Below are 17,685 nucleotides of genomic sequence, written 5' to 3' on the forward strand. Positions count from 1 at the left end.
GTGGAAAAAATTGTGTTCGACCGTTGTGTCCTGAGAAGAGATGGAGCAATAGGAGACTAAAGAAAGTTACATAATGAGAACCCTGAGGATGGAAGAAATAAGTTCATCCGGAACGTCGTGACTGCATCGTTTCCGAACTCAAAGATCGGCCTGTGTGTGAAGTTAGCCATTCACCTCAATGTAGTGCTGAGATTAGGAATATGTGGAGCTGTACCTCCGCTCCTTTGTACATCTGGATAAAGTGGAGCATTAGGAACAATTATACCCATTCATTTATTAACACTTATTTCCGTAAGAGTACATTTATTATTTCAATGTTGTAAAAGCTCGGTTTGGACTGTGAATCGTTGAGGTATGTTATTTTCATTTACCACATCAAAATTTGTGCGTATTGTTTTCAGAAATGCAGAAATAAGGCGAAAAAACGTGCTGTGCTTGAGGCTACAAGAACATATTGCTAACACTGTGTACATAGGCAGTTTATGCATTCATGCTTTAAAAACTTCACAGAATTACATGATCTGATGCTTTGTGGGATTATGCATTTCATTTTAGTTTGTTAGAAGTTTCAGAATAAGGTCAGTACTTCATCGATTCATCTGCGTAAAGCAGGTTTCTAGTGGAACAGAGACGGCACATTTGTTCCAAGTCACTGACATTATTTGAGCTAAAGGAGAGGGGTTTCTTAATTTACTGACAACGCGTCGAAGTGGCTATTCACGTACAGAACAATACTAAAACTAAGACGAACTCGAAATGGCATGCCTATGTGGACGGCAGTTGCTGGAGAGCCTACTCCATTTACGAAGTTGTAGGGACTGATTTCTACGATATTAAAGGGAATCCTTTCGAGAAGAGACAGCCAGGAGGATAAACAAGCTCAGATGCGTACGTTAAATCTTTGAAGATGCGTACAAGGTGAAGTGATATAGATCGAGACTTAACATGAAACTCACGTTCTCGGATGTCAGAGCCAATCGAATAGCTTCGATGGAACGAGCTGTAGACGTGGCTTTGCAGAACCTTTTTGGAAAGGAGATGCTTTCTCTTGATTTAAAATAACGTAGAACTATTCTGGATACCCTGGAAATATACTAGATGCTTGCAACGAGATAGGTGTAGAAGTAAACGCAGACAGAACTAAATATACGTTTCTGTCTCGTCATACAGAACAATATCATAATTAAAAAATAGCCAATAAATAATTTGAAAATTGTAGCAGAGTTAAAATATTTGAGGACGGTATAAGATTATTCTGTGTAAGTGATTAAAATGTTAATTGCTTATTGAATTGTGTTACATTATTTAATTAAGTGCCTGAATTTGTTTACTATACAAAATTACTTAACTTTAACTTTTATATGCCGTGGATTTTGCAGGTTTTAGTAAAAATGTGTTTTTAAGTCTTACAGTACATTTTACCATCATTCTTGATAGATGCCGTCTAAGTGGCCGCGTGGTCGCTGGGACCGTGGGTTCGAATCCGACTCAAGACCTGGATGTTTGTCTGCGTTTTTCTGTGTTGTGCTGTCCTGTGTACAGGTAGAGGCCTTGCGACGGGCTGATCCCTCGTCCAAGGAGTACTACCGAATGTCTATAGATCAAGCCAACGAAAAAGTTGGGATCCGCAGTGCTCAGGCACTTGAAGAACGGGTCGTTCCAAGTATCTTAACACGTAGTTTATTTTAGTCATAACTAATACTTCACCGTTCTTCGAATCCTTTCACCAATCTGTCCGATGCAGACAGATATCTCCATACCGAATCGTGTCTTTACTAATTTACATAATCTATGGTCACAGACATTGCTAATTCTATCAATGGAACAGGCGGGTTAGGCTTGTCACAGAGTTGTCACTATTCAAACGACAGTGGAAACCAAGCTAACACTTTCCACGGAGCAAATACTTGAAAATCTAACAGTGCAGACACCCAGTACCCTTCATGGAAACATAATGTAATAAAGAGTAGCATTTCTTAATGCCAGTAACACAGTTACTCTGTGAATCTACATAATAAAACATGGCGTGTGTTAAAGTCAGCGCCATGTTTACCTAGTGAATCTACATAATAAGATGTAGCGCCTGTTAGTGTCAAAGGAGTGGTTTCGTTTTGAATCCACTTTTGAGACGTAACCCTTGTTAATGCCAACGTCGTGCTTACGAATCTACGTAATAAGACGTAGCGATTTTAATGTCACCGGCATTGTTACTTTTGGAATGTACAAGTAAGCTATAAAACATAGAAACTTTGTGAATCTTACTTTATAAACGTGGCTTTTTATAAACTGGTTCTCCATAATACCTAAGTTCGTCGTGTACTGGTGCGGAACGTTAAATGCAAACTTTCAGTAGACCTGTAACCCTCCATACCACGTAGATGCAAACTGATCAACACAAAAACAAATTATAAATTAAAGCTTATACTAACATACGCGTCTTTTTAGAATACCATAACAAAAACTCAACATTTCAGCCTTTAACATTTTGCAAACATTTGACTGGTACTAATTAGTCCAACAAATGATTGTTAAACATGTTTCATTGCCAATGAGCCAACTCTTATCTCTTCTCTGGCTCTACAGCACATTGTTGGTCATGGAAGCCTCTTTTTAGAGATTACTTGATCTCTCTAGACATTTGGTAGATCTCTTTGGAAGAGTGATCAGCCTGTCGCCAGGAACGAGCGAACTCCTGCTTTAAAATACTGTAGTAAAATTTAATGCGCTGCTTTAACAGATTTGAAAGCGTCGAAAATTAACACAGAAGATTGTCCTTTGGGGACGAAATGCTTGTTATTATAAGCTAAGATTTAGTGCGTAGCAGTGGTTGGTTTGTGTTGATGACTTTAATGAACAGAACGCTGTTTTAAGATCTTAGAAGTTTTAAAAATGTTTATTAGTACTGACGTTAATTTACAAGTTTTTCAGCGTGCACAAATAGTTCAGTGACGTAATGAACCGGCGTATGATTTTCAAACCATGACCTTTAATCGTCACTCATGGTTTTCAAAATGACACAGCTGTTCATGACGCGGCATCGCACGTGCCACCAGAAGATGGAGTTACTGTAGTTTCTCGCGAAAATAGAAGTCCCTCGAAGACCATCTGACAGACCGGTTGTAGGGGTTGAGAGAGGGGCCCTATTATGTATCCAGGTGGTCGCGGATGCAGGTCACGGATTCGTTCCAGTTGTGACGAAGATTTTTCTGAAAAGAGGTGAGTGTAATGAACCGGAAAGCTTTCTTATCCCACACTTCGAACTCTGTAACACGGACGATCAGAGTTACGTTTTAACATTCAGATATAACTTTGCAGTCACGTCAGCTGACTAACAAGATTGGGAAACCAAACGCGTATAGGCCTTATATAGGAAAATATGTTTTTGGAAACATAATCATACAGTAGTGTGTGTGGTTCATTTAACGACGTTGTCAGTAAATAAGGGGTCCGCAGTGGCCGCGCGGTCTAAGGCGTGGGCCTTGTGCCGCTTGGTCGCTGGGACCGTGGGTTCGAATCCCACTCAAGCCATGGATGTTTGTCTTGTGTACAGGTAGAGGCCTTGCGACGGGCTTATCCCTCGTCCAAGGAGTCCTACCGAATGTTTATAGATCGAGCCAACGAAAAGTTGGGACCCGCAGTGCTCAGGCACTTGAAGAACGGGTCGTTCCCAGTATCCAGTATCCGAGTCAGTAAATAAGCCTGTAGGTATGGTGTCGACTGATAGGATAAGAAATGACTATTGAATTAAGATGCCGTTATTTGAACCCTCGACCTCCCGAACACAAAGCCAGGAGGTTAACCACACGACCGCGACATTTGGTATTACAAAATAATTGAATATTATCATACAATATGTAGACATATGTTGGTTATCTAATCCTCACGGTTAAGTGATTCTATAGCTGTTTTTCTCAGTTGCTCCTGGCAGATGTCAGGTCAGTGGGCTACCAGTAAACATGGAAGGACAAATATATTTCAAGCACCACCACATTTAGCGTCCTACATGGCCATCTGCATATTTACGATTTGAGGCTACATTGTGAGTTCTTACGGCGTGTAATCTGATAGAAGTTTACTGATGTTTCAAAGGTACTTGCTGCTGTCATCATCAGGGCGATTTACAAATTTTTGTAGGTTTATAAGTTTATTCAACGACTGTCTTAATTGTAGAGGTAATGTGTCGTAGAATAGACTGGACTGCAGACAAGCTGTCCGGCTGTGGGACTCGCCCGGCCCTCTATCCAAAGGGTACCGGCTATCGTTTCCCCTGGGGGAGGGGGGGACACGGTCGGGCCTTGAAGCTGACCACTCAACCTCACCTAGTGTCAGGGTAAAGAACGAGTAGGATCTGTACATTCCCTCCCAAGCTCCGCCGTGGCGTGTAGTAGAACTTTATTTACCATTGCAGTATTCGCCTGAAGACATTGAAGAATACCTCGGTATAATCTCAGTCTAGACATTTGCGAATTTGAGATTCTAACCGGTTGTTATGTACAGTGTTTCCGCTATTCAGTACGATTGTCCTTAGTAAAAAGGACCACGCACCTGAAATTACTTGAATGCTAATTTATTATGTAAGAAAAGTGGGAATTGTATAAACAGCCCTTCCGTTGCAATTTGGGCCACGGATCTCCACTAATGGTGATTGTGTATTCATATTCTTCACGTGTCCAGTGTCATCGGCATTGATATTCCAGGGATTATATCCTGCATAGGACGTGTGGTCGTAAAGATCAGCTGTGTAAGCCCCTAGCAGTGCGAGTATGGTAGTGACATCCATTGGTAACACCATGAACTTTTAGAGGTCTAATGCATGACTTAATGATTTCAATTCCTATGATGCTATCTTATAATCCATGGTATTCCATTTAGGCAATTTAAAACATAAAGTTGTGCTTCGTTTGTCCTTATTAAAGAACACTCTAAAATCATATGATTTTAAAATGTCTCAGGTTGAGAGTTTTACTTGTAAAATATTTATTAAGTCTAAGTAAATCAGTAAGAAGTCACAATTCCTACCGACATGGCGCGAACACAATTCAGTGTAAGATTCCGAATTGTTGTGTGATAGGCCTAACAGATCATCGATAAATATGTTATTTTTGGTGACTACAAATTGTGTAGAGTGTAAATTAATAACATGGCAGCCGAGCGAGATTTCCGTTCAGTGTTAAGTTTGCTGCAATAAACATGTATCACTTGCATCTGTAAAGGAGTAAAGAAATATAGAATTTATCCATCCATTTATTTAATAACTTATTTTTCAGGAAAGGAAGTAGCTGTTTTGTGGTAACTAACAAATGCAAGAACAATACGTTGTAACATAATGCTCTTAGAAGTTTTGGTTTTATTGATTGAACGCTTAAGTCTTTTGCAAAGTCATTCTGCTTATACAATAGTATTACATTCTGTTTTCGGGAACTTCGTGTGAACATTGTGCACAAGAGATGCGTGTGTGAGACTTTGCAGATTTTACTAAGTTATTTTGTATCGATACCTAAACATATGTGAGCTCGTATCGTGTAGAAGTTTCATTATGTGGAGTTTTTTAGTATAGTGAAGTAAGCATACACTTTGTTCTCAATCTGAAAAAGAAATCAAACATTAATCACGCACAGTTAAGTTCGTCGGTTACAGGAGGTTCAACCTCTTACTATCGACATCCTGAACTCATTATCACGGAATTTATTTTGTTTCGCTTGTATCAATTACACATTGTCACAGTTTAAAATAAATCAGACACTAAATTTAGTCCATTTTGGAAGCGAGAATAATTTATTCATTAACAGATTATTATTTGAAATACTGAGTGACTAAACGAAACTATTCAGAGGCCAGTAGCATTCGTATGTTTTTGTTTGTTACAATCTTAGGACGCTAGAGTTATTAGGATTTAAACGTATGAACGTGCTCAACTTTTCTATACATTCATCTGTTACATTTAACTCGCGCTTATTCGAAGTTACAACTGATCTCTAGATAATGATTTAAATAATTTAGGCCTTTGTGTCTTTGAAAAGTTATTGACCATTTTAACTCATTTAAATTTGCTGTATCTGAGAAAGAAAGGTAAATAATATTAAATATTATTGTTGCATAGAATAATTACGTCAGCAAATGTCTCCAGCGAAATGTAGTAGAACTTTCCTGCCGTCATTCTGACAGGCTTCTTGGTACGCATTATTATGAACTGCAGGAGTTTCTTCAGGCGCTGCGAACGGTTGTACCAGCTGCATCCATAAGCGGCCTTCTGTACGGACAAACTCTATTCCAACAGGAATATTTAGCTCTTGGATTACTTTTATACGTCATAATCATATCCAGGAAGAACTTAAGAACAAATGAATTGAGGGCAATGCTTCGTACTGATCAGAATATTGTCTTCCAGTTTCATAACTTAATACTTAAAAAATGAAATTTATTTTATCTGATGTTTTGTATTATTGTGAATCTTGGTGTCTCACCCTCAGCAAAAAACACAGATTGAAGATGTATGACGTGAAATCGGTAAAGTGAATATCTAACTTTAAGTGCGAGGTAGGAGCAGAAGGAAGAAAATAATTATATAAATAAGCTTTCAGAATTTGTATTGTTTACCGGATATTTTTAGGGCAGTCAAATCAAGGCGGATCAGATAGACGGGGGAGAAGACAAGGAATTTGTACAAAATTATTGGAATACTTGAACGGAGAAAACCATTTGGATAACCTGACGTAAATGGAAGGATGCTATTCAAATTAATCTTAAATAAATAAAATATGAATCTGTGAAATGTATTCGTCTGGCTCCAGAATAGGGCCCAGTGACTGTCTCTTGTGTACATAATAATGGACGTTTTGTGTCCCATAGAACGCAGGGGGTATTTAACAGCTAAGCGACAGGCAGCTTCACAGAAATGACTTCCGTGGAATTAGCTTGTGAATTTTTTCAATGGGCATCCGCGGGAGATAAAAATTCCAGATTGACTTACCTGTTGCGATAAATCTTCACCCCAGAAGCAGATCAGCAGTGGCCAGATTCCAGTATCAACAATGCTGGACACGAACTTAACCATGCTTACATTCTGACCCTGAAGTAATAAAACAATCCATTAGGCCTGTGTTACCGAGAGTTCAAACTTTGATTTCTAGTAATGAACCATACACACGCGTGTGTAAGGCGTTTTTAAACGTAAGCTACCCAATCGAATTCTATCTCAAGCTCTGAATATCGGCAACTTCATATCAATTCAAATTAGAAGTTAATCAACCGCTAACAAAATATAATTTAATATTATAAACACATAATGTGAGTACTCACCAAGATCAGCTGAAGAGGCGGTAAACACATTAAAATTTGAAATATTATCAGATCGAACAAAAGAATGTTACTCAGAAAATCGTTTACTTCGACACAGAATCTGTAAGAAACGGTAGGATATTTTAGCAGTTAGTATACAGTAATGTAAGGTATCCAAATAAACACACGAAACTTCAAATCACACCGACGTTTAATAGTAGTAGTGGATACTACAACTGTTCTAGACAATATTAAAATTGGTCTAGATTAAAAAAGAAAAGAAATTGTTCGGAAGACCTAGGCGTAGATGGGAGGATAATATTAAAATGGATCTTTAGGAAGAAAGGTAGACTGAATTTGTTCAGCATAGGGACCATTGGTGAGATATTTTGAACACGGTAATGAACTTTCGAGTTCCGTAAAAGGCTTGTAATTTTTTAACTAGCTCTCAGCTTCTGAAGACGTGATGTGCTTTATGGAATTAGTTACTGATAGTTCTACAGTCTGAGAATTAATCTAAATGCATTAAGTGACTAGTGTACTCACTTTAGTAGCACCTGATGAAATTTAATGCAGTGAGTAAGATAAGTTACTTCACTGCGATGCTCTGGAGCTGTAGACAGCACATCTTCCCTTGAAAATATTTTCGTACACTCAGATGGAAAAGTGTAATCTTTATCGGAAATGTTTTCGGGTTGTGTTACAGAAAAATGTCTTCTTAAGTCTTCAACGGTGAACTTGACTAATGAAACGTTGGTATCGTTAGCTGAAGTGTTTAGTGTCATTTCTTCTGAGAACGTGTTGCATTCATCTTTTGTTGTGTTGTTATTACACAGCACGTCTATGTCCTCAATAGCTGAAGCTAGAATACGAAAGTGGGACGAGAGATGATAATACAGCGAAACGATAATCAGCTTACCGGCTGCGTAATTCGACACGACTCCCCACACGGAAAAGAATTGGAAAATGTACAGAATTTCGTAGCAAGGAAATTCACTTGCCTTCTGTGGAAGCCACATGACAAGGATAAAATATTCTAAATGCTGTTTAACTTCCACATCTGCCGTTCCTTCTTCTTCGTTAAAATACGCAAGATACCGTACAATAGAAGGCAAAACACACCATGTACACATATCTGCTAGAAATGCTGCCATTGCCACAAAACTTATAATCCTTTCAAATTTTTTATTTCCAAGAATTATTTTTTTCTGCGTTTGTGCATTTCCGACTTTTTGCATGAATGGATTAAATTTATTCTCCACTGAATAGAATGTATTCAGTAAGCGTTTCCTGTGGTAAATAAAGTAGGCCATGGTTACCATTCCGTCAAAGTAAGCTGCCAGCTGAAATATGATAACTGTCACCAAAAGTAAGTTCCCGGAGTACTCGAATATTCCCATAATTTGCATTACAATGAGCGGAATGTATGAGAGGAATGTGACCCCGGAAAACACGTTGTACAGGTTTGTCTTCCAGCGACTGGAATATATGCGAAGTGGAGGCAACATTCCACTGACATTCAGCAGAATTAGGAGTGGGTTAAAGGAATCTAACTTAGATAAAATGTCCCTGTGTTCATTTTCTGACGCTGATAGTGCAGAAATCATCCTAAGTTTCTGATTAGTTTTTTATATACCAAAGAGAACCAGATTTATTGCGGGTTTCCTGTAGCACGGTACAACTGAACTGATCCAAAGAGCCTTCACTAATGTCGATCTGCGCACATATTAGCAAGATATAAATCATATTACTTGTTTAAAATTCTGTTTTTGTCGGTATAACACGCCATACAGTATCGTTTGAAGTTCAAGTATTGTGTACGGTTTAAAAATTATGACAACTGAAGGATAGCTGAATACAAATTGAAATAGAATCATAGTAATGAGAGTTTCTAGATCAATAGCTTGTAAATATTCAGTAACGTACAATTACATAGAACGCTGATTGTTCGTATTACTTTGTAGTCATCAGGTTAATGGAAGTTGTTCTTAAAGAGCTAAAGAGAAGTAATGAATACTTGTAGACCGACTGTGTAGCTGGAAAACTTCACTCAGTTGTTTACTTTCTGATGTAAGTTGTTTAAAAGTAAGTTTAGGTTTCCGTTCATACTCTATGGATGTTTTAACCGGTCTTTATAGTTTTACAGATAAATTACTATCGCCGTTGTGAGCAACATCCTGACCGACTAAATCCATCTTATTTTCAAATTTACCTGCCCAAAATGAATCATAACATTATCTTCGGTCTGCAACACTATTATCACTATTCTGAAGATGTTAAAAACCATCGACGCTTTATAGTCTGAGATACTGAAAAATAATCTTTAAATAAACTGTAAATAATATTAATAAAAAGTAAAGTAAAGCTGTCCCACTATACGCCATGAAGGCGCTTGGGGGGAGAGAAGGTATAGCTGCTGCTCATTCTTGACCTCGGCACTAGATGGGGGTGAGTGGTCGCATCACGCGTGCTTTATCCCCGGGAAAGGACCCCGGTACCAATTGTAGAGGAGGCTGGGTGGGCCCCAGAGCCGGTCTGAACACAGAGGCTAGAGGAGAAATCCTTTGCCCCCGTTGGGGATCAAAGCCCGGTCATGCAGTCCGTAGCTAGTCACTATACCGACTGAGCTACGCCTGCTCATAAGTTCCAGGAGCCGATTGCAGAGTCAGCACAAAAGAATACAATTAATATAAGAACACAGACACACGTGAATAAACATGAAGAAACATATTAATTGGTGTGTTACTCAATCCAATTCCTATATTATTTTTTTTTATTATGGTGTTTACCAGCAGCACAAATAGCCTTTTACAGGCAGACACTGGCAAAAATATACTACAATAAATAATAATACACTCACAGGAAATAGCGTAAAACAAAAGTTAAATTACAACAATCAATCTAGACCCTTTCGTGTACAGAGAAAGTGTCCTCAAGGGGGACACTGACTTCGCTGAACATGTTAAAGAAATCTGCATACGACATTTGCAGCACTGGCGCACCTAGCGGAAGGACTATGTCTCATCTCTCTGCTCACACTAAAAGTAGAAACATTTCTTATTTGCCTTGAGGGCACACGTATACCATCAGTGTCCATGATTGAATGACAATTTATTTTGCTCTTAAAATCATCGATGAGAAATGAGGCATCGACATTTCGTCGTCTATAACAAAGCGTTTTAAAATTTAAGCAATTTAAAATCAGCTCATACTTCCCTGGAATATCAAACTGAAAGAACCGATAATGACACAGATTAGCAAATTTTATTTGAATACTTTCTAATTTATTATAATCAGTCACAGTAAGATTAATCCATACCACCGAAGCATACTGAAGCATAGACCTAACTAAAGCATTATATTAAACAACAAGACTGTCTAAAGAAGAGAAGTTGTAAGTAATAAAACGAACCAGCCCTAGTGTTCTGAGTCCAAGAGAATATGCATAATCAACACGAGCATGGAAATGCAATTTACTATCAAACATGACGCCAAGATCTTTTACGCAGTCAGTACGCAAAATTGAAACATCTCTGACATAATAGTTAAAACGAATACAGTTGGTCTTAAGTGTGAAAGATATAATTTTTGACTTCTGAAGATTAAGTTTCATAAGGTTATCATCACACCACTGATAATAATAAATCAGTTCAGTTCATTTATTAAGTAATTAATAATAACCGTCTACCTACAGATGGCATACGGTTCGTGTGTTCTGTACCCGCCAACATCATTGAAGCTGTCAATATCACTTTTAAGATACGTACACTAAAATTACTCTTACATTTTGACTTTCTCTCGTATGACACAGAATCACCGTAGAGAAAACTAGGTGAGAAATCTGCTCTGTGCTTGGACTTAAATGTTACAGATGCAATGAAATGTGTTTTACAGCCAGAAGTAAAAAGCCTACTCAATAAAATTACAGTTATTAAATTGTTGTAATGATCCATGCAAGGGCAAACAAGCGAGTTCCTGACGCTTTCAAATTGGGACCGGCCAGCTAAGGGAGACATCCCCGACAGAAAAACATTACTCCCTCAGGATTGCTGAGGGTTGGGAGTGAAGCTGACAACCTCATTCCGTAAAAAATATTTGTTTCGAAACTTCAAGCTGAGCCTCGGACGGAAGCTAAAGATTGAAGAGGCCGGGGTTCAACTTTGAACTGTAGCGCCAAGAAGAAATGCTATCTTTAATAAATAGTATACTGTTATCCTTACATCTACTACTACTACTGAATTACAACAAAGTACAATATACATCATCAGCCTCAAGCACACATTTTACCCTTATAGCTCCCGTAATCATAGGTTATAGACAACTCTATGAAGAACACTGGCCTGGTATTTCCTATGGAAGGCATAGCCTAACCTAACCTAACCTAACGTAACCTAACCTAACCTTTATCTTTCGCTTTTCGCCTTGCTACTGGTGTACATGCCAAGCGCAGGCAAAATGGCCTAGTCGACATCGCTCAGGGTTGCATATTCTTGAGCACTGTGAAGTAGGCGAATACCTTGTTAGCAATCTAGAATAAGAAAGAAAATGAATTTAAAAAATAACTTATCTTTTATCATGTTAGCCGCGTTAATCCGGCTAACACTTTCAAAACTGAAATAAGAAAAAGTATTCTGTGTAACTTTCGTTGTTCATTGGTATCCATACACTGGAACACAGCAAAATCGATCAGAAACGATGCATCGTTAGCCACCTCCAGCTAGCCAGGCTTATGTTAGCCAGATAGATGAAGCTAACGATCTTGGCGAAAGTGGTAACAACGCTTGGTTGGCAGCAGTTGGCTAATAATACATTTTATCCTGCCGGTTATGCTGTATTCAGTGTATGGAGTACCAGTAAACCACGAAAGTAAGACAGAAGACTTTTTTATTTTTATTTTTTCAGGATGTTAGCTGGGCTAACACAGTTAACATGACTGTTATGTCAATTGAGCATTGCCATTTGTCAGAGGTATATTAATAACTACTGTCTGGAACGGCGCAATCCCACCTTAGAGAGCGGATTATTATTACAGTTCTAGTCGTCACTGTACTAGCCTAGTTTTCGAAGAGTATCGGATTCGATCCCAACCGTCCCTGTTAATTTTAAAATAGAAGGAAATTAAGAATCTGCCAGTGTAATGACAACCAGTCACCTGAATGGTGGCGGGGGAGGGGTAGATCCAGTTCTGGACAAGTCATATATAAGCCTGTGCCAAATATACCCCTATAAAATGGTCAGTGCTAAGTACAAGCAATTATGAATTTATACTAAACCAGCCATTTTCATTTAATAAACTTTAGACAATGAACAAATACCTGGATATTATATTGTTCCAAAGAAGCTTTTAATCACGAATTATACTTAATAGTGCATACGCATTAATTTAAGAAATTATAAAATTGTTTAACCTTTTCAAAATTTTATGATACAAGTGTATTATTCTTAAGCATCTATGTCATACTGCATTTAGATAACGAAGGAACGTGCCATATTGTTGTTCTGGGCTTTAACGCTGTGTGGTCTTGTAGGTAGATTTCAACGGCTTGGAGTGACATACTTTCTCCGCTTGAGCCTTGGTTATAGTGTGAAGATGGCTGTCTTCTGGGTTGTTGCGCCGTGTAGTCTGGTAGATGTTTACCGACGTTTCAGTGGTGCTTACTGCCTCAAACATTAGGAAAATAATGATGGAGGTAGCAAGCACATTTGAAACGTCGGTAAACGTCTACCAGAATATACGACGCAACAACCCAGAAGACTGTCATCTTCATATTCGATGCCGTGGAAACGTCAGAGCTCACTGAAGGCAGAACGTTCCTCCGAAATGTCAACTACCTACAAGAACACAAGGTGTTACAACCCAGAAGACCACCATCAACAGTTTACTTGATATTTGATTACATTAGCAAATGTTTCTAGAGATATGACGAAAAATTTCCCAGCGGTCATTTTCACTGGCTCCTTGGTACGTATCAGGATCATCTGCAGAAGTTTCTTGAGGCTTTGTGAGCGATGATACCATCGGCATTCATAAGCAGCTTTCCGTACAGCCATGCTCTGCGCACACAAGATTTTAAGATACATCAATTATTACAATATGATAATATTAGAGGATAAAGCGGTCGTAGCTGGAAGCTTGAGATTACATTCAGCTATGTTTTTATTACACTCTGCTCTTATATGCAGTGAGAACTTTGCATTTTTAGACTCGTTAGCAACTAAAAGTTGGAAGAATGCGCCTATTATTTTCCCAGTATCTGTGTGTAGGTCTGCATAACAACTTGAGAACCACTGGATGTATTTTCACGAAATTTAATTTTGGAAAGTGGTAATAGTAAAACTCACTGCTGTAAATGACCTTGAGCTAGTCTGGTCACTTTTGGTGTTCATATTCTGTTTTCTTACATTTACAATCTCAAGATCGATTAGATCGACGCTAAGTAGCACGGAGTCGATCAGACTGGCTCTACATATCGGACAGAGGTGAAGTTATTTCCAAGCGGTGGAGGTTTACATGAAAAGTTTATTCTTTTGCAGTTATTACTGTAGAAGGAATTATACTGAAGTAGCTATCTAAAAGAATGAATAGCCATTTCTGCATATGTTTGATCTTCCGAGGCAGAAGGTATAAGCTTTAATAATATCGTCTTGTTCCGTTCCTATTCCAGCAAGATGCTTTCAAGTCCGGTTTGCCCGTTTATCCGTTCATGCTACTACTTCTGCCAATCACAACAACCTAGATACAACAAAGAAGGTCAAAGTTGTCCTTATTACGGACAACGACAATATGAAGTAGAGGGTGGAGGAATGTTCCGGTAGCTTTTGCCCAAGTAAAGAGTCCCCTGTTTCCATGGGGAAAGTGGCTGTGTGCACCCCATAGCCGGTCTAGATGCGATGGTAAGTAGAAAATTACCTTTCTCTATCGGGAATCGAGTTGCAGTCAGTCTTCCAACCCGTACCCAGTGACTTTACTCATTTAACTACCCTCACTGGAGGAACGTGAGGTTTATACCTGTCATCTTGTATTGTTAAAGTCCTAAAGGTCCTGTAAAACTCACTAAATGCTTTATGTATTATAAAAACTGTCAATTTATTATGTTTCTCTTATGATCATACATGTTCTTAGGGACTTTGATATCAAACACTTATAATCTGCCAGTATAATAGACGAGTGCTGTTTGATATTCATTCATGGTCTATTATATACACGTATTTCTTTACAGCGTAGGAAAACGTGTTTACGCTTCTCAACTTACGTAATCAAGCAAAGGAAAGTACTGTCTGCCTGGGCGAAGAATTGACTTGACCTTCAAAGATAACAGCCCATTTGTGCAGGCGGACAACCGTTCTAATATGCGGTTTGGAAACATCGTCTGATTCTCAGTTCTACGTTAGTTTTCTAACGTTCTAGTGTTTCGTCTTATTCTTGTGTCTTTGAATCTGGTAGTTACAAATAATTTGGTGTATCAGTCGGGTCATTGATAACACACCCATAGTATCAATTGTTACACAAATTACTCCAACAGTGGGAAAATTTTAAGAAAAGGGAAATGTTTTTTGAACAGTATTAAATTACGTCACGTCTTCAAAGTCGAGTCGATTCTTTGCTCAGACAGACTGAATATTATGATAAAAATGCCACTTCCTTATGCTTATGCTAGATGTGTTTTTAAGTACCAATTTCAATTATCCCGTCATAGTTGACGGGAAGTTTTACACATAGTTCATAGCTTTACACACAGACTCCTTCGTTATGGTTCCATGTCCTACCTGTGTGGATAACATCTCCCCGGACAAGCAAATGGTTAATGGCAGGAAAGTAGCATCAACAGCACTAGTGAAGAACCTGAACATGTTGTCGGCTTCACCCTGTACAGTTAATTGGTTATAACTAGATATTAACATTTCCAATAATTTCCATGTTAGCTTTATTTATAATTGCCTAGAAGAAGATCGTTTAAATATAGTAAACTTGTCATTGGAAACTGGAATTAATTACATCTGATTACAAAAAGTTCCTACACGTAAGATATTTTAAGAAGTAGCGATGTTTATTATTATTTAAACCTTTTTGTTAATTCAGTTTTTGATACAAACTGTAGGAAACTGTACTGAGCGACTATTCGTAATTACAGTTCAAATTGTGAACTACTTGCTTACCATAACTAGTTGATACAGCGGCACACAAATCATAGCCTCATACATCACTATGTATATCAGTAGCAGTGGACTCAGAAAGTCGTCGACTTCATCACAGAACCTGGAAGGAATCAATAATTGCACTACGTACATTTTCTTGAATAACATTTCTTCTTATGTAATAACACCTTGTTGGGATATCACCCACTTCAATCTAGAGCAGATATTAGACGATGTTTATTCCCTAACTATTGAAACAGAAGCAGTCTCCAAAGAAATTTGGACTTACGTACGGGTTTGCAATGGATATCACCCAATAAGATTTTAACAGTTGTAGTCGCCATGAAATTTATGTCTTATATTGAGATTTGAGGTTTTCACGGCGTCGAGTGTTAAGATGGTTGTTTCCTGAGCTGTTGCGGTTTATGATCTGGTATAAGTTTACAGACGTTTCAGAGGTACTTGATGCATCCATCGTTAGGGCGATGAGTAAGTCTCTAAAACTTAGGTAGACTTTTACCAGACTACATGGCGTAACAAACCAGAGACAGCTATCTTCAAATCTGTGTTACTACAAAACATACTGAACTGTTATTACAGACTGTTAATTAATGTATCAACTAATAGACTAATACTTACTTCAATAGACATTGGTGGTAATTTATGCACTCTATCATGTACGCAGTCTCTGAGCAAGTGTTTGTATCTGTTGTGACGTCATTCCAATGTGCAGAATCCGTTATATCCTTACAACATATCTCATATGCACCGGCAAATGCTTCATCATTTAAGAACTTTACTTGAAATGTGTCTGTAGATGACTGAAAAGTTCCTCGAAGTGGATATCTATCGTAAGCTTCTTTGTCAGAAATATCCGAAGCCAGATGAGTTCTGTCTGATCTCATATCTTCTTTGTTTTTGAATTCTGCATTAAGATCTGTACAGATATCATCAATATCTCGAATCGAAGTGGCAAGTAATTGAAACTGAATCGAAATACCGTAAAATATGGAAGAAAAAACCATGTTTCCAACGGTGAAATTCGCAACTATAGACCAAATATAAAAGAACTGGCACGCATAGATAATCTCATACATGGGAGAAGTGAATGCTTTGTCTGGGAGCCACGTGGCTATGACAAAGTACTCAAAATGTACCCGAACGTTTGTATAGTTGGCAATTTCTGCTTCTTGTTCATGCGACCAATACTTGACAAAGAAGGGAAATACGCACCAAGCGGACATAACAACAACAAAAATAATCATTAATATTTTAGTCATTGTGTTCGAAAATTTTATAGCCTCTCTCATAATATCATCCTGTTTTTTTGAAGATCCCACTTTCCTTAGATATGGAACGAACTTCGTTCCCAACATTTCAATTATTTTGACTAGATATTTCCTGTGGTATGTAAAATAAACTAATATTACCAACCCGTCAAAACATACCGTCATTTGAAAGATTATACCTGTTACAATTTGTAAATTGCCCCAAAAGACATACACTCCCATTATTTGAAAAAGAAAGAAAGGTATGTGAAAAATAAAACTAAGGAATGTGTATACATCGTACATTATTGACTTCCATCTACTTGAAGACCAACTTTTTGGCGGCAAGAGCCCGCTTAATGTTAACATAAGTAATTGTGGTTTCACCAACTCCTGATGATACCCATTGACTATTTGGTCATTGTTTATTGTTTTTGCGGTAGAATGCATTCGATTAATAATATTAATAAAACTAAAACTATTAATAAAAACCGTGAATACACCTTCAAGAATACAGTATCTTTAAAATGGACCTGTAATATACAGAAACTATTTTATGATCTTGAGAGAGAGAGATATATATATGAGAAAATACTTTGCAAGTACTAAATGTAAAACGAAATTATAACTTGTAACTATTCATTTTGAATAATTTACTGGTTTGTAATTTTAACGAGTAATAATTATTATATACGTAACGTTTCTTAGAATCTCATATACAGTAAATAGCCTTTGGTTCTAAATTGTTGACACGTGTGAACACATTCATCCGCGTTATATTACGCTATTCAAACGAAGGATAGCGGTTTCTAATTTTCCGTTTCAGTAAGCTGCAACACTGTTAAAAGTTACAAAATATGGTTATATTCTGTAATAAAAGGAAGCCGTAGCTTTATTCCACAGCAGCACAGGGCACTATCCGTGAAGTGCATTTGAAGTTGAACTTTTATGTCGAAGGTTCAAGCGCATGAGGTAGTTTATGATTCTCATTTAACCGGGACCT

The 17,685-nt window shown here is 37.8% G+C and overlaps 2 protein-coding genes across 5 annotated transcripts; both read right to left on the reverse strand.

The window, feature by feature from the left end:
• Positions 1-2,772: 2,772 nt before the first annotated feature.
• On the reverse strand, positions 2,773-9,883 carry LOC110834477 (4-vinylanisole receptor). 3 transcript variants are annotated; one of them, XM_022073667.2, is made up of 5 exons: positions 7,825-9,883; positions 7,300-7,399; positions 6,971-7,069; positions 6,110-6,265; positions 2,775-3,206 (listed from the first exon to the last, which is right to left on the reverse strand). In XM_022073667.2, exons 1-5 carry the CDS (start codon positions 8,883-8,885, stop codon positions 3,144-3,146), a joined length of 1,479 nt encoding a protein of 492 aa, XP_021929359.1. In that variant the 5' UTR covers positions 8,886-9,883; the 3' UTR covers positions 2,775-3,143. The 3 variants fall into 3 exon arrangements, with proteins under 3 accessions (XP_021929361.1, XP_021929359.1, XP_021929360.1); XM_022073668.2 differs by lacking the exon at positions 2,775-3,206 and adding an exon at positions 5,227-5,585; XM_022073669.2 differs by having other exon boundaries at positions 2,773-3,206; positions 7,300-9,883.
• A 640-nt stretch (positions 9,884-10,523) lies between these two features.
• On the reverse strand, positions 10,524-16,369 carry LOC110834483 (odorant receptor 49b). Of its 2 annotated transcripts, XM_022073679.2 has the most exons (5): positions 16,054-16,347; positions 15,436-15,535; positions 15,046-15,144; positions 13,177-13,332; positions 10,524-11,806 (listed from the first exon to the last, which is right to left on the reverse strand). In XM_022073679.2, the coding sequence occupies exons 1-5, from the start codon at positions 16,317-16,319 to the stop codon at positions 11,753-11,755; spliced, it is 675 nt and encodes a 224-aa protein (XP_021929371.2). In that variant the 5' UTR covers positions 16,320-16,347; the 3' UTR covers positions 10,524-11,752. The 2 variants fall into 2 exon arrangements, with proteins under 2 accessions (XP_021929371.2, XP_087206386.1); XM_087350260.1 differs by lacking the exon at positions 15,046-15,144 and having other exon boundaries at positions 16,054-16,369.
• Between the last annotated feature and the right edge of the window lie 1,316 nt (positions 16,370-17,685).

The sequence above is a fragment of the Zootermopsis nevadensis genome, unplaced genomic scaffold (genome assembly GCF_977971745.1).
Source record: "Zootermopsis nevadensis isolate Lab colony 2312 unplaced genomic scaffold, Znev_1.0 Znev_ptg000017l, whole genome shotgun sequence".
Classification (NCBI taxonomy): domain Eukaryota; kingdom Metazoa; phylum Arthropoda; class Insecta; order Blattodea; family Termopsidae; genus Zootermopsis; species Zootermopsis nevadensis.

Excerpts from the sequence above, each read along its gene's own strand:
- LOC110834477 (XM_022073667.2), bottom strand. The coding sequence starts at position 8,885 with ATGATTTCTGCACTATCAGCGTCAGAAAATGAACACAGGGACATTTTA. Across the intron at positions 7,400-7,824 it reads TTTCATCAGGTGCTACTAAA|ATTCTGTGTCGAAGTAAACG; the intron begins GTGAGTACACTA and ends CGTTTCTTACAG. Across the intron at positions 3,207-6,109 it reads CGCTGGAGACATTTGCTGAC|AAAAATCTTCGTCACAACTG; the intron begins GTAATTATTCTA and ends ACCTCTTTTCAG.
- LOC110834483 (XM_022073679.2), bottom strand. The coding sequence starts at position 16,319 with ATGAGATCAGACAGAACTCATCTGGCTTCGGATATTTCTGACAAAGAA. Across the intron at positions 15,145-15,435 it reads CGCTGTATCAACTAGTTATG|GGTGAAGCCGACAACATGTT; the intron begins GTAAGCAAGTAG and ends TTAACTGTACAG. Across the intron at positions 13,333-15,045 it reads GGGAGATGTTATCCACACAG|AGCATGGCTGTACGGAAAGC; the intron begins GTAGGACATGGA and ends TTGTGTGCGCAG.